The 17,818-nt window shown below is 41.8% G+C and overlaps 2 protein-coding genes across 2 annotated transcripts in view; both read left to right on the top strand.

The window, feature by feature from the left end:
• LOC145395902 (ionotropic receptor 93a-like) overlaps nt 1–5,716 on the top strand; it is a 52,005-nt gene extending 46,289 nt beyond the window's left edge. Inside the window, exon 7 of the mRNA XM_080269425.1 lies at nt 5,665–5,716. Within this exon, the coding sequence (XP_080125551.1) occupies nt 5,665–5,716 (52 nt within the window). The remainder of the gene's footprint in view (nt 1–5,664) is intronic.
• LOC145395719 (glutamate receptor ionotropic, delta-1-like) overlaps nt 1–17,818 on the top strand; it is a 382,972-nt gene that overhangs the window by 64,043 nt on the left and 301,111 nt on the right. The window lies entirely within an intron of this gene.

The following is a 17,818-nucleotide window of genomic DNA, read 5'->3' as shown; positions in this document are numbered from 1 at the left end:
ATTTCAACCAACAGAAAAGTTTGTCCGAGCCAAGATCGAAAAAATCACTAGAGGCTGCTGTTCGTGGGCGCCGGATACAGCAGCGGGAGAAGCACAGCAGACGGCTGGAACAGGACGGCATCTCAGACAACCCCGCCCCCACTCCTACACTGAGGAGTCTGACTGTCACGCACATTCAGGGTCCTCTATTGCTCTTAGCGTTGGGTCTTGTCCTCGGATTGGTAGCCTTTGCCCTGGGGAAGCTGTTATGTCAGTTACCAGTTTCTATTTCAAGGCAGGATACTGCCTGCCAAAATTTGGATAAAAGGAAATTTCTTGTCCTTTTCTGGTTGAACCCAATGTTTGTTCTGTGACATCTTTTTGCTTGGTATACTCCTTCATTTGTTATTATGAATTATCACACACATAAACACTACCCTCTTCTAGCCAGGTGCCATCCAAGGTGTCAGAGTATTTGCACTGGGGAAGAAAACGAGTTCATTTGCCTGAACACACTGACCATGTTACACATACAATGTCCTCTAATATTTGTCGTGTTGTGTCATAACCTAGGTTCTGCGTCCTTTTTCAGGAAGCAGTTATCAAGTCCTTCACTTCGTTCTATTTCACAGAAGGAGATTGCAGACATTATGTATAAGGTTTCGTATACAGTCCTCTCTTGCATCTCGTGCTGGATCTAAGGCTAGTCATTCGCTGGTACACACTATCACACATATTTCGTACTCATATTCTTCGGTCTCATACTGGGTACAACGGTCTTTGTGTCGGATGGGCTGCTGCTTCAGTTACCTTATATTCTTTCATAGTGAGAGCTTACTACGTTATGGCTGAAAGGATTTATCAATTACATTCTCCTCTTCCTTGCAGTGTGTCGTAGCTGTGTACCGCTATCTTTGTAATACTGATGCTCTTGTCCCCTGCATTCAATATGACACATTATCCCACACACATACTAGGTATCTCATGCTACATGTGCCAAGTTTTGTCCTAAGTGCTGTTGGCTTTGTGCTGGGGAGACTGCTCCGTCATTTGCATGTCTTGCACAGCAAACAATTACGCACTGAGGCACTGTTTCTTAAACTCTGGTAGCGATGCCCCCAGAGATGGTTTGGGGGTGTATTATGATATTGTTTCTGTGAGCTATATGTTTGAAATTTTTTAAGGCATTAATACAAGGACTCATATATTACCACCTAGATTATTTTCGCTGGCCTTAACTCTGTTGGTTCTTGTGTGATGAGCTGTAGATGTAATCGCAAAATGTACTGCCCTCTTTAAGTCACCCCACGCTAGTTGAAGTCAGTATATGTCCAGAAGTACCCGAGGCAAAAATGGGTCAGTATAGATGAACTATAGTTTGTATATAACGTATTAATTCCTATGGACATATTCCATAAACAAGTCATTAGAATTCTGGTGATTAATTTAGTAATGAAGAGGTTAGTTTTCTGTTGTTTCCACGTCTGTTCATGATAAGTCGATATGATGGAAATATTTCACGTAATGGTTTGATGAGGCAGAACGATAATGTCATGGAACTTTCAGGACTGAACCATATTTGACCCTATTATTCTAGCTACTAAAATGTATATATCTTAACTCGAGGTTCAATTTACCTGCATCAGAGTTTAGTATCCTTTTACCTTATACTGCATCAGCCCCCTGATTGGTTAGTTTTTGTTACAGACAGACGTTTTCGTTAACCTCAGAGGAGACTCTTTGTGTTTACGGGGTCAGTAGCGTTAATATCTAACTCCCCACATGGAAAACTTTCCTCAAAAATTAATTCAGTCGTCTGGAACTGGCAAGAATGAATTAAATACGTTATCAGACTGATGAGGTTAAGGTCCAATCCTGCATTATGACGTAATAATAGATACGATTCATAAATTTGCAAATGGTCCTGAATTAAAATTTCTAGAACATTGACGCAACATCCCTGTATCTGGAAAGACAGAGTATTGTGGTACTAACGGAGTACATAGCGTAATGCTCCCATTTTCCAGTAACGAGTGGTTCCATTTAGAATCTTATGGTGTGTGCATAAAGGAGGGCCGTAAGTCTTGCATATGACTATGATCACAATGTCATGGGTATTGACGGTAGGAAAATGTAGCAAAAAAGTCGTAACAGTAGGGAAATTCTTATTGTATATCGTAGCATCATTTTCCAATGAATTACCCGACTTACCTCCAAACCGTTAGGATCAAATTTTTTATACTGAATAGGGTAGGGAGAGTTTGGATAAGCTCAGGTTCACGAGTTTGTTTGTCTCCCAAGTACACCTTGTGGGTCGCCCATTACATGCTTAAAGAGAAGGTGGTTGGAAAACCCGATTTTAAAAATGTATTAATTATAATCATATTCAGAAATGTTTAAATCTATTGACTCACCTCCCTTGTTATCATTGCTCAAACAATACTTGAATCAGAATGACCAGGTTGGTTATAATTGGGCGTTGTACTCCTTGGTCACTGGAGGACTCGAGAAGGGAAAACTCTAGACAATAAGAAATGCCACTTTCTCAGTAATACACTCTGCACCTTTCCAACAACAGAACTTTCAACTGTACTGTCACCTCTGCGATCCAGACTTTTACATGGTCAAAAGAGACAGAAAACTAGTCACTATTGATGACCAATGTGTGCTGGAACGGTCAGCAACTAAGACTGATGGAGACTCTCTCCCGCTAGCAGCCTCTTCGATTGCATTTATTACATTTCAAGTGGCCAAGTTAAGAGTGGTAGCATGCCAAAATGACGGGGTCAGTCTCCAACTAGGCCAACCCAAGCCCAACCTTCACAGCTTCCCAGAATGCTTCTAAGTTGCACGATAATAAACTACTAGGTAAGCTCTATACCACCAGTTCTCAAGGGTTATACAAACAATAAAGTTCGAGTGGGAGGAAATGTGTATTAACAAGACCAAAAAGTACAAATCTTCCTCAGCTACTTGCTTTACAGATTAAACGTGAATCAGTTGGCACAATGTTCGAAAAATTTATCTCTGTATGGTCCTAATATCAAATCCACAAAACTTAGCTCCTCTGTCCCGGTCCAATGTGCTTCTTCATAATCGTCCCTCTGAGCACAAATTTCACTGGTCCAGTCCTCTGCCACTGCCGACCTTAGCTTCCACACTGGGACCTTGATCTCCAGACTTGAACTTCGACCTCCACACTTGGATTTTGACTCACTCACTGGTACTTCGACCTCCACACTTGGATTTTGACTCACTCACTGGTTCTTCGACCTCCATACTTGGACCCGCTAGAAGTTAATATGAATAATGAATAACTATTCTCCCCAATGCAAGTAATCCCTTCACATGATCAGGGAGGTCTCATAATAAAGAAACATGAGTTACAACACTTGGTATCTCAAGTAATAACAGAATAACACATGGCACTACAAATCTGCTCAAAATAATACTTATTGTAGGGATAACATGGAAGAAAAAATACTATAACAAATACAGTAAGCATGAATAACTGTAACTCTAACCATGAAAATCATCACTGCATCAATATCATTGTGCCTCACAAAGTAACTACGTGAACATTAACTCGCAACATAGCCCTAATAAATACTGAATTGCAAAGTCATTTCAACACAATAATTAATAATCCACAGTCCCTGGGCACCTGATACTTGGCCTACAAAAATCACACATTTATCTGAGGCTCAGACAGAACTCTGTAGCATTTCGTATTCAGTTACACACTAAATAATAATATAAAGTACAGTACACAAAAATATGGGAAATACCTCACTATTCAGCTAAAAAATGTAGGGGAGGTGGGCAGGAACACAGGACTCGCTTCTCCAAAGGCTAATGGCGTCACCGTTACACTTCAGAATTCCTTGGAGGGGGGGGGGAGGATGACGACAGTACCGACCATCTGCCACCTATCACGGCCGGTGAGCGAGTCAGACACGCCAAAACTGCGTGATACCAAGGGGGAGAGGGGATGATGGCGTACATAATTTAAGATCTTTATTATTAAATACTCGTGATAGACTCAGTCTGATGTCTTTCCCCTTACAATCGATTACCCGAAAAAATGACATTCTCTGGTTATAATAACTACTTTATACCCTTACATTGAAAAATAATAAAAATCATCGTGCTTTACACCATTTTGCGCAAGCATACACCATGCTGGATCATGTGACCAAGGTACATGTTCCCATCTCACTCGAGTTTTTATATTATAAAGAGACTTAATACTAGTAAATTATAGTAGAAAAAAAAAGTGACTTAGCAACTAGGTAACTTAATCTATGTTCTGGTCACGTCCGCATGGTAACAACTATGTCCAGGCCACATTCTCACTTAACCGAACTTTTGGTCATATATCACTTCCGGGCACTACATCCGCCCACGGTTAGGGAAGACCAAAAGTTTGGGCGTCTGGACCTTAACTCCTCCGAAATGCCCAGTACCCACACTTAACACACACGGTACGTAAGTTCACCTACTTGACCAGTCTCCCTCAATACTGCTACTGTGGGGTGTTTCACACGCTCCTTGCTCGTGAGGGGAAACCAATCTGCACACCTCCAAAACACCAGCCAACGTGTCCTATACTGCGACTGTGGGATATTACATAAGCTCCATGCTCGAGAACAGTCAGTGGCTATCATATCCACAAAAAAAAAATCCTCTACCACGAGTAAATTTTCTCCAGCTACTCACTATATGCAACTGACGACGTATGCCACTCACCAGGCATGTTACTCATAAGGAGAATGTCCTGCTACCAGGAGAAACTTTGTGCTTAGTTAAGAGTAACACGAGTCGCTCCACTGCGTTCTCTCCAGAAAGACTGAACGAAACCTACCTACCTCTCCTAACATGCGAGAGCCCCATAGTTCAACTTCTCCAAGCCCTATAGAGAAACTGGAAACTTCCCCTCTCTCTCTGAGCAATCCTATACTGCAGTTTGGGTATTACATACACTCAGTGCTCGAGGTTCTCAAAGTAAGTAGGAAACCTCCAGGTGGAGACCTTCAGGTAGAACTGCCCCTCACATGTACAGTTCCCTAACTCTGGAAAAAAAAAAAAAATAACGTCCTAACTGTGAGAGCTCATTTTTCCCTATAGTTAGGCGGATAAGTCAAATGATCGTTCACTTCTTCAGGAAAGCACCAAATTTGGTACACATGTAGTATAGACCCATACAATTGATTTTTGAGGTGGAGCCCAAAAATCTGGGCCCCCTAGTGGCTGCCATTTTGGATTCCAATATGGCCACCTAGCTAAACATATTATGAGCAATATCTCCCTTAATATGGCAGATACAGTCTTACTTTTAGGGTCTAGCTCCATGTTTTAAAGGGCAGCGGATCCAATGAAATCATTTATAAATGCATTTGAGTCGGCCATCTTGGATTTCAAGATGGCCGCCACTCCTTAATACTGTTTTGTTAATATCTCTCATATTATAACTGATACAAAAAAACTTTCAAGGTCTACCCCCATGTTTTAATGGGCTATGAATTCAATGAAGCCATTTTCAAATGAATTTGAGTCAGCCATTTTGGATTTCAAGATGGCCACCATTCATTCGATCAGCTTTCCTTTTATACTGCTCAATATAGATGACATTTATGGAAAATATGACAGATGAAAACACATTTCCAATGTCTTACCATGTTTTAGTCTTGAAAACACTGACCATCGCACCCGCACAAAGAGGTACATGGCAGATTAGCTTTGTAGCATTTACAGTTGCCTTTGCATGATGATTTGCAATGACAGCTAAGTTCTGTGCATGCAGTTTGCACGACCGGAAGTTTCATCCACTTAGGGATCCAGCAGCTATCTCCCTTCCATTTCCACCCAAATGATGCTGGTGACGGCAGTTCCTGTTGGCATACTAATGACTGGCATCCTTCTTCACGGATTCTGCGGGTGAGACGTCTGCGTAGGAGCTTGGGAGCGGTCTGATCTTCTTTTCCGAGGTGTCTGTCAGTGAGATGCATGAAGCTTTTCTGTCTACACCACGTCTGTCATCACTGGGGTGCTGAAGAAGGGAGATAGCTGTTCCATGGAAAGAATCTTTTGTGGTAACGGAACTTGGGTTATGGTCAATATTATCAGCTTGAGCTGTGGTAAAAACACCTGAAAGAAGACTTGGAGGACAAACCGCACCTTCAGCTTCAAACTGCTGAATAACTGCATTTGCAACACTTGATGAAATACCAAGCACACAATCATATGATATACACAACCCCAAACCGAAAAGTCTATCAATAATACCCCGTTTGCGAGTGTCAGAATGAATTTTCAGTGCAACATAAATTGGAACAGGACCTTCACGATCCTTGTTGTGGCGTACAAAATCTCTGCCTTCGCTAGCATACTTGACACTGTTGAACATAAGCAGCTGGGCAACAGACTGCCCTGCCATAGTAGCTAACCCAGCTTTCCTTGTTTGATGCTGGATATTTGGACCTTCCATGATCATTGTTACCAGCGCAAGCAAGGATTGAGGCACACAACTGTTATCAAGTGTCCCATCAAAACTATACTTCTCATTGAATATGTCTTTTCTGACAATATGCGCAGCTTTTGCTAAGATAATAGCTTCTGCATCTGAGTCACTATCACAAGCTTTCTTCAAGGCATCACCTATGTCTGTATCAAAAGCAAGCAAAATGTTCTTTCCCTTTCTACTGGCTGATAATTAAGGACAGTTAGCCAGCAGTCTATCTTTCAACCGGGTTGAATTAGCCTTTTCGTCAAGTCCAAGATCCTTTAAACGTGACTGATACATTGATACTAAATCTACAAGTTTAAACACTGGGGCACTGTCTTGCGAAGCACGAGTTTCCTCAATGTAAGAAATTAACTCTGCCAAGGCAATGCCATGATATGTTGAGGAAAGGTTATCTATATCATTCGATTCAGACAAGCACTTTGCAGTACGATTATAGAGGTCACTCAGACACCGTTTATGGTAATGTGCCTCAATTGCAATCATGTCACCCACAGCAAGTTTCCTAAGCAATACTGCATCTTTCAAAATTGTGGCATATCGGCGCACAGTGCTATCTAAACGAAAAGTAGATGCTTTGTGGAGTCTCTCGGTTCCAGCTACCTTGTCACAGAAGAAACATACTTCAGACTGACATGAACCTGATTCAAGACTAGTACTATGTCTACGAGTTTTTGCTGGACTAGGGATGCTCTCATCAGATGGATTGGTCCGCTTTTTGGCAGAGACATACCTTTCGATCTTATATTCTGAAAGTTTACTTCGACATGACTTATGCCAGACAGCTGTGTTCGAAATCAAAGTTTCTTCTATTCCTCTCCTATTATCAAACCGACTAAGGTCTATGTTAATTGCAAAGGGGTTGTACCCCTTTTCTTCAGCCCTTTGAAGCAAATTAGCAACTGTTTTATAGCCGATTCCAATGTCTGATCTGGTACTCCTGGTGGGTTCCGTCAATGGCTCTGATGTAACCTCTTGGCAGAAAATGCATTTTGCCCAAGTCGTGGCAGGTACCAAGGATGCACCATCATCTTCAACAGCACTGGTGGATGGTTGAGCCAGGGAGAACCGCTTCGACATCTTAGTGGTTTCTAGAAAATCAAGGAAAACAAAATTAAAAGCTGGAAGGTTTGCTAAATGCTACATTGTATATCTCTATATGAAATTTTCATATTATCAGTTCTGATTTCAAAGATATTACAAAAATGCTATCGGGATGGCGGCCATCTTGAAATCCAAGATGGCGGATGCAAACACAATTATAAATGGCTTCATTAAATTTGCAGACCCTTAAAACATGGGGGTAGACCCTAAAAGTGAGACTGTATCTGCCATATTAATGGAGATATTGCACATAACAGATTTAACTAGGCGGCCATATTGGAATTCAATATGGCGGCCACCAGGGGGCCCCGAATTTTGGGCTCCACCTCAAAAATCAATTGTATGGGTCTATACTTTAATTGCACCAAATTTGGTGCTTTCCTGAAAAAGTGAACGATGGACCCTATTTTTCGGTCTTATCCGCCTAACTACTAACTAAGCCTAACAATCTAACCCAAAGGAAAAAAATGAATCTAGGTAAGGCAAGAACGACGGTCTATACACCGAGGTGCACACAATTTGACAACACGCAGCTTCCACGCCTCATCTCTCCAAAAGCTGGACATACACTAAACAACTACGGAACCCTTTAATCCAAAATTACATCATCATAGGTACTGGTAGAAAAGATATATATGCAGGTACAGTCTGGAGAGACCTGGAAGGGCATACCTGACTCCATGTTCCCAGCCAGTTAAGGCAAGGACAAGACGTGCTCAGAGAGAAAAAAAAAATGAGGATATACAATATATACACCACACACCCATCACCTACGTGTACTGCAACCTCTCAGGCGGTCTCCGGGATCTTACACTAGACAGAATCCCTTCCTCTTCCTCACTGGTCAAAAACTTGTGATCCACCATACTCAATAAGGCATCTCTTTCAACATATCTTTTGATCTTTTCAGCTGCCCTACTCAAAAAGGTGTCATGAAACACATTTTCTAACTCATAGGGTCTACCCTGATCGATAACTCTGGCAATCTTGTAAGGACCCTGCCATTTTCTATTTAGCTTTGATGCCATACCAGGCAAGCACTCTTCGACATAGATCCAAACTAATTCACCTGCTTCTAGAAAATCATTCCTACGTGCCTCATTTGCCCTGTTAAGGTATCCTGGTGTCATTCGACGTTGTGTCTCCTTAAGCATCTGTTTGACATCTATTTTCTCTATACAGTCTTCATCAGTAGGCAACTGCAAATCTCCTACCTCGTGATTTGGATGACGATCATAAAAAGCAAAGATTGGTGATGTACCTAGGGACGTATGCACTGCTTCGTTCAATGCTTTCTCAGTTTTGCATAGGCGCGTAGGCCACGTATTTGGGTGTTCTTGGCTCAAGATTGCCAGTACTGTCTTTAAGGTCCTATGTGCTCTCTCAATAACTGAATTTCCTCGGGGATTGTAGGGTAGACAGAATCCTTGCTTAATCCCGGCTCTCCTACAAAAATCTCTAAACTCTGCACTGGTGAATTCTCCTCCATTGTCCATGATGACTATCTGTGGCTTGCCATACCTACAGATGTCCTTCTTAAATTCTTCAGGTACGGCTTTGGTGGATTTTGCACGAAGGGGGTAGATACGTAGGTACCTAGAAAAATGGTCTATCACGGTGAGACAATACCTGTGACCACTCCTACTATTATGCAGATCTATGAGATCTATCGCAACTCTCTGACCATTATCATCTACTGGTGGCAATTCCTTAAAATGGTGCACAATCTTCCCGTGACCCTTGAACTGCTGACATGATTCGCATGATTTAACAAAATGTCGCACATCGGTCAGTAAAGACGGCCAATAGAAAAACTGTCTTGCCTTGGCTACCGTTTTGCGTTCTCCTAGGTGTTAAGGGTTATGAACAATTGAACAGGCAATAGCAACTAAAGACTTGGGTACCACCAGGCACAACCTCGACTTTCCCATTTCATCTCTTCGGATATACAGAATTTCCTCATTCATTTCGAAAGCGTAAATGGGACGATTACCAGACAACTTCCTGGGTAACTGACCTCCTTCTAAATACTGAATTACCTGCCTCCACCTTGGGTCTGCTCTCTGGGCTTCCCGGACCTTGTCTACCATAAGACCTATCTATCTATCTATCTATCTATATACCTAGGCTGCTTCCCCCAAGGAAAGGGAGGTAGCCGAGACAGGACGACTCACTCTCCATTTACTCATCCATTCAAACACATTCATTCGCATCTTAGCTCCAAAGGGGAGAACGGACAGATCCTCACCGCATCACACCGCACAAGGGTCAACTGCGCAATGCAATCAGTGACATCTGCAGCAGGGTCCGACAGCAGAACTGGTTTACCCCTGCCACATCATAACAGACCCATCCCCTTACCCGCACCTGACCTGACTAGCTGATCAGACCAAATGTGGGAGAATATCCCCTCAGGGCTGTGTCATCACTTATTCATTCACAATTTCTCTCCATTTATTTCTGTCACGCACAGCCACTCTTCCTTGCTCAACAGACATCCCTCTCGCATCCAGCGCTCTCTTCACACTGTCCATCCATCCTATTTGTGGTCTTCCTCTCAGCCTTACACCTCTCACATCAGATCTAGTTATCTTTTTCACCAATCGCTCATTATCCATTCTCTCCATATGCCCAAACCATTGCAACACCCTCTGCTCAACTCTACCAGCCATCTCCTGAACAACTCCAGTTCTCCTTCGCACTTCATCATTTCACACTCGATCCATACGCGTCACTCCACACATACTCCTCAGACATCTTATCTCCATTACATTCAAACTTTTCCTCTCTGCTACACCCATATTCCATGTTTCAGCCACATATAATGCAGTCGGTACCCCAACACCCTCATACAGCCTTCTCTTTACATCCATTCTAAGCGAACGACATTTAAACACTTTTTTCATTCCTCCCAGCACCTTTCCTACTTCATTTATTCTAAACTTCACTTCTGCATCTATTCTTCCATCCACAGCAACATGTGACCCTAGATATTTAAAACAATCTACCTCCTCAAGCAACTCACCATTCAAAACTATATTCATCCCCCTACCATCTATCAACCTCGTACACTTCTTCACTTTACTCTTATTCTCATTTACTTTCAATTTCCTCCTTTCACACACCCTTCCAAACTCCTCTACCACCTGTCTCAATCTCTCCTCTGAATCAGTCACCAGTGCAGTATCATCTGCAAACAGCAGCTGCTTCAGATTCCACTCTCCTCCATCAACATTTACCAGACTCAGACCACCTAAAACTCTTGCATTCACCTCCCTTACAACACCATCCATGTAAATGTTAAACAACCAAGGCGACATCACACATCCCTGTCGCAGCCCCACTCTCACGGGAAACCAATCACTCACAGCATTTCCCACTCTTACACACGCTCTACTATTTACATAAAAACTTTTCACCCCTTTTAGTAACCTACCATCAAGTCAATACAATCTTAAAACAGTCCACAAAGCCTCCCTATCAATTCTATCATACGCTTTCTCTAAATCCATAAATGCAAAAAACACATCCTTGCCTTTCGCTAAATACTTTTCACACACTTGTCTCACATCAAACACCTGATCATTGCATCCCCTCCCTCTCCTAAAGCCACACTGCTCATCACTAATCACTCCCTCTGTACCCTCTCTAACTCTCATAATTAACACTCTACCATACACTTTACCTATAACACTCAACAGACTTATACCCCTAAAGCTAGTACATTCATACTTATCACCCTTGCCTTTATACAACGGGACCACACAAGCACTTGCCCAGTCAATTGGCACCATACCTTTCTCAAAGCACACATTCAACAATCTTACTAACCAGTCAACAATAGTCACTCCACCACCCTTCAGGCATTCCACAGCACACCCATCCATACCTGCAGCTTTCCCTGTTTTCATCTCCTTTACTGCCTTCTCCACTTCCTCCTTCGTGATCAAAGAATCATTCAACTCTCCCAACACATTTATTCCTTGCACCCTTCTATCCGCCACAATCTCAGCCACCCTTTCCTCCTCTACATTTAACAATTTTTCAAAATACTCTGCCCATCTCTTCCTTACTGCATCCATCTCAATTAACATCCTTCCATCCTCTGCTTTTACTCGTTCTTCCTTCCCAGACTCTCCCTTTCGCACCCTTTTCACCTCCTTCCAAAACATTTTCTTATTCTGTTGAAAATTCTCTGTCAGCCGCCTACCCCACCTCTCATCTGCTGCCACTTTAGCATCACGCACAGCCCTTCTCGCTCTATTCCTCTTTTCCTTATACCTTTCATATGACATCTCATCCTTCCTCTGCAGCCACACTTCATATGCACGTCTCTTCTCAGCCACAGCCATACTTACTTCCTCGCACCACCATTCACTTCCTTTTCTTACACCACCATCCACACGTCTCACACCACACACCTCTTCTGCATGCCCCACCACAGCACTCTTAAACAACTGCCGTTCCTCCTCCACGCTGCCATTTTCCCGATCTTTCACTGCGTTCCACTCATCTTTCAATTTCTCCTGATACTCTATCTTTTTCTCTCTTTTATCCAACTCACTCACTTTCAAAACCTCCCTGCCACACCTAACCCTCCTAGCTCTCACCCATCTCTTACCTACTCTTAACTTTCCCTCCACCAGGTAGTGGTCAGACATACCTCCACCCTCCCCTCTCAGAACTCTCACATCCAACAATCTTCCTATTACATTCCTAGACACAACCACATAGTCCATCAAGGCTCTATAAAAAACCCTTCCACCCTCCTGTCTCACCCATGTATACTTATAAATATCTTTCTTCTCAAACAGCGTATTCCCAATCACCATCTCTCGCTCAACACACATCGCTATCATTCGTTCCCCATTTTCATTTCTTCCAGGCACACCATGCATACCAACTACGCCTTCAACTGCTACATTTCCCACTCTAGCATTCAGATCTCCCATCATTACCACATTCACATTCGCTCCAAAACTCTGCAGACACTCATCAACATCATTCCAGAAAGACTCCCTCTCTTGTTCATCCCTTTCACTACCAGGCCCATATGCACTCACAAACACCCACAACTCACGTTCAAATTTCGCTTTCACCCACATCAGTCTCGATGACACCTCCTTCCATTCAATCACACACTGCTGTACTTCCGGACTCACTAACAAGGCCACACGTTCTCTTGCCCTTCCTCTGTCAACACCTGACAATCTTCCATTCACACTTCCAAACATAGATTCCCCCTTCCCATAAGACCTAGCCACCGAAATTCTGCATTAGATTGAGTTATATCTGAGGCCTCTTCAATTGCTCCTACTGGTCTACTCAAAGCATCTGGGACATAATGATTCACACCCTTTTTATACTTTATCACAAAATCGTAGTCTCTCATCTCCAACAAGTAATGCGACATACCTGGGCATTTAGTCTTTTTCTTAAAGATGGTGGTTAATGGTCTATGGTCAGTGACGATGGGAAAGGGTTTCCACCATAAATAGTGACTGAAAAATCTATATGCACTCACTATTGCCATAGCTTCCTTGTCTGTTACGGAGTATCTTTTTTCTGTCGGGGTAAGTATCTTTGAAAAGTATCCAATAGGTCTCAAATCTTTCTCGCCCTCCAGCTGCATAAGAGCTGTGCCAATGTGCAAGTAACTAGGATCTGTGTGTAACTCGAACGGTTTAGTTAAATCTGCCTTTACTAGTACTGGAGCTGACACTAACTTTTGTTTAAGAAGTAGGAATGCATTCTCACACTCCTCTGACCATTCAAATTTTACATCCTTCCTAAGCAAAGTAGTGAGAGGACTGACAATGGCAGCAAAGTCAGGAATGTGTTTGTGATAAAAGTTACACATGCCCACAAAGAGTCTCATTTCCTTGGCCTTCGTTGGTCGTGACATCAGTTCGATGGCTTCGAGATTCTTACTGTCAGGGCGTACTCCTTTCTCCGACACTACATGTCCCAAGAACTTAATTTCTCGCTTTATGAAAGAGTATTTACTAACATTCAGCTTCATTCCAAACTCGGTTAATCTTCCAAAAGTAATCTTCAGTCGGTCTAGCATCTGATCAAAAGAGTCTGCCCAAATTACAACATCGTCTAGGTACTTACGGCACCAACTTTCTCTATCTAAAGGGGCTAACACTTGCTTCATTTTTCTCGTGAAAATTGCTGGACTCACAGACAATCCAAAAGGTAAGCGCTTGTATCTGAACAAATTAACTCCATCAGAAAAAGTTGTCAAGTCTCGAGAGCTTTCATCCAACCGAACTTGGAGGTAGGCGTCTTTCATATCAAGAGTGCAGTAAAACTTTTTCCCAGCACTTTCCTCTGCTAATTCGTCTAATCGGGGTAGGGGTTTGATATCTATCTTGACTTTCTTATTAAGAGCCCGATAATCTATACACATCCTTTTACTTGCCGACTAAGACTATGGGGGCTAAATATGCAGCGTTTGATTCCTCAATCACATCCTTTTCAATCGTCTCGTCGATCATCTCGGAAATTATCTTCCTTGCTTGCTCAGGATGCTGATACAAGGGCATATGCACGGGTTCAGAGTCGATAGTATCAATGTGGGCTTCAGGTACTTTAAGGGTGCCAATTTCCTTCGGACCAAGAATGAACAGTACATTATTATCCAATATCAACTCTCTCAATTTGTCCCTCTGTGACTGAGACAAATGTGTCCACTTCAACTCTCTGAGAATTGAATTAAGCGCAGCACGACGTTCACTCCCATCCTGTGCCTGATCCATGTGTGGTAACAATGCATTATCTACCCAAACTACTGGTGCCACAAGGTCACCTTCTGCCTCTCCTACTGGTTGCACCAATACAAGTGGACTTCTGTCCTGTTCCTTGTGGCTAAGATAAGTAATATTCGACTCGTCAACAACATGTTACGTCCCCAACACTTGTCCTGGGTTTAGCTTCACTGGTCCCTTGGTTACATTGGCAATCGGTAAATAGCATGTCCCGTTCTCACTAACTCTCATGCAACAATTTGGTGTAAATGAAGCTTTACCACTGGCCTTCTGAAATTTACTAACATGTAAGACATCTCCGGGTTTTCTGTCTTTTAATGCAATGGGTACTGACATCAATGTCTGTGCAGGTACCACGGTCCTACACTTCACTTGTACTAGCTCTCCTGCCTTTCTCATATGGTTAGCCTGGAACTTTATTCTGTTCACTGTCTGGCAAAGTTTATTTTGGACCTCGTACTGCTGACCACCCCAATGCATAACCTGACCTTCTCCGTCCCAAGTGAAAATCGCCCTACCAATTAAGTCCGCACCCATGTGCACTTCGGTTAACAAATAATAGTCTGGGACCACTACAAATCGCTGCACTATGCTTGTCTCGGGGGCAATATGCACTACCGACGAAACCTGGCCAACAACAGTTAACTTATGGTTCGATGCTGAATGCAATGAACGTCGGCACTTGCTAATCTTTAATCCTAATCTATTTGCTGTACTTTCTTTCATCAGTGTTGCTACACTCCCAGTATCTACAAAAGCTGAAACCTAATACTGTCCCAAAATCAAGCGTATCACTGGAGTGTCTACTTCACTTCGAACTTTTCGGATTTCCTCCACCTCACCATCTGAAAGGTTCTGACAACCCTCATTCTGTTCTACATCCTGTACACTACACACAACATGACTGGCAGCCTGCGTTACCTCAGGGGTCTCTAGTCATTCCCTAGGCGGTTGTGAGTCTGGATGTAACTGAGAATGTAGGACTACATAATAGATAGATAGATAAATAGATAGATAGAGAGACAGATAGAAGCAGGAAGTCAGGTGATGAGAAGGCGTTGTGTCTGCGAGAATCGAGCAGTGCTAAACATGCTTACACACTCTTAACACTGAGGAAAGCTGACGACAGCGGCCAGTAAGGAGATGAAGCAGTTAGCTGTCAGCAGTCCTCTCGTGAACAAAGATCTGGTAACCATGAGGAACATACGTGACACACCCCTGCTACACCAGATTTTAGGAAAGAGAGTTTAGAAGGAGACAAGCGACCCAAGAGAGAGGTCGAGACGGAGATTAGCCTTAGAACAGAGAGAGAGAGAGAGATAGCGAGACAGGGAGGTAGCTACCCAGGACTTATACTCTTTCCATGTGAGAGACCTGTTTAATATTTCCAAGACAAATAAAAATAGTCCCATACTATTCTTTACCTCTCCCGTCACTACATGACATCTGGTGGGGAAACTACTACAAGATATAAAAGCCGCTCGACCACAAGTCTAAAATATACTTCTCTACAAGTAACTACAGAGTCCTTATGACATTTGGTAGCAGCAAACGTATACGAACCTCGTCTACGAATCAACATTAAATTCCTACAAAATATCAAGATTGAAAACAACCAACAACATCAGCTCCTGACAGTATTCTCTCCATCCAGCCCCCTCCGTCTCCCAGATCATTACGCTGATGCAGAGGTCAAGAGATCACTCGACGCCTTGCAAGTAGCTTAACGACAAACCAGCAAATCTGCGGACATCGTCTCCGAATTAAAAGCAAATTTCTACAAAAGCAACCGAGACTACAAGATTAGCTTCAGTTCTACATTGAATCCTACAAAATACAGCCTACAGTGCAAATAGTCTACAAGTCTACGACGAATCAGCGAACTACAGCCATCTACAATCAACTACAATTAACAACTCTACGTCGTCTGTATAATCTACTACACGCACCTACAAGTAGCGGCAGTCTTCATCCCACAACAAGTAAATCACTAGAGAAAAGGACCGAGAAAACATCGACATAGAAAAACGGAACAAACAAACGAAGAGTGAGACACGACTCACAACTCATCTTACTCACTCGTCTTCACTCAAGTTACTCATCGCTACTCATTCACTCACCACAGCTACCAGTGTGGGAAGCCGACGTCACCATGTGCTGAGACAACAACACGCCAATCAACCCGCGAAGGACAACGCTATCACCACGTGCAACACCACTCACACCATTTCCACCACGGTAAAAATTAGTGAGTTACATAGTTACTTCATTCATACAATACACAGTGATAGACAATAAGCTTCTGCACAAACATATAAAACGTGTTGTATAGTTACAGCTTAAATACACATACTTACTTCAATTATCTTCATAATTCAATCATTAGATACTTGCACCAACAATAAATATTCTACACTGTCTATATTCATTCATTTATTATAACATTTATTTACTGTCAACGAGTGTTACCATTTATACCTACATAAAATACGTGTTTCATACATACAACTATACATTATTATATCTACAAAGTGATAAAGAAAATATACCATCACAGTTACTCAGTGAGCAATTAAAAGAACTGTATTTAACATTTATTAATTAAAGCTACCTAGTGGAAACATATAAATTAAGTTACAAGGTAATCTAGAGAAAAAAAAAAATGGCCAACACAAATGCCGTTAGCAAGAGTGAACATCTTCAACACAATCGTGAAGACAATGATTTCCACACAGTGCTGACACACTTATTACTCACGATAGGTACAGGTGAACAACGAATCAGTGTGTATAGTTAATACTGTATATAGTGTATATGTATATATTTTTTATATAAAATAACAAAATATGGGACTATATAATATCATTTTATAGTATCTGTGCAATATAAACTAAACTTTGAAAAAGTATCCCAAGGAAATTAGCCAGTAATTATGTAACCATGAACAACATGGAAAAAGCGTACACAAGCAAAGAAAAAACAAATTATAGAAAATCAATACATACAAAAAAAAAAAAAAAAGGAAAGAAAAAGAAAAGTAAGAAAGAAAAAAGAGCAATAGAGTAAGATCACATAACAAACAAATGAAAATAAGTGTAAATGTTACTATATATGCCAAAATACCACATAAACTACAAACAAAAAAGCAAATTGTGTCTCCACAAACAAGTGGCATGACACATCATCACTATCATCCACCGCAGCATATGTTAGGACTGCAGTTATTACAATTTTGTTACTCCATATTACAATAATGTAACTACAAACGATATGTAACAATTATGTAACGACAAACGATTACATTATGTTACACTTATTACAATTATGTAACTACAAACAATACTACAAACAATATGTACCATTTCTGTGACAGTTGCATTAACAAGATGTAACTTTTATGTAACTTTAACTACAATTTTGTAACTACAAACGATATGTA

The sequence above is a fragment of the Coenobita brevimanus genome, chromosome 33, assembly GCF_032717465.1.
Source record: "Coenobita brevimanus isolate Jiangsu-jjx chromosome 33, ASM3271746v2, whole genome shotgun sequence".
NCBI classification, from domain to species: Eukaryota; Metazoa; Arthropoda; class Malacostraca; order Decapoda; family Coenobitidae; genus Coenobita; species Coenobita brevimanus.
This window is presented reverse-complemented; position numbering and strand designations above follow the sequence as displayed.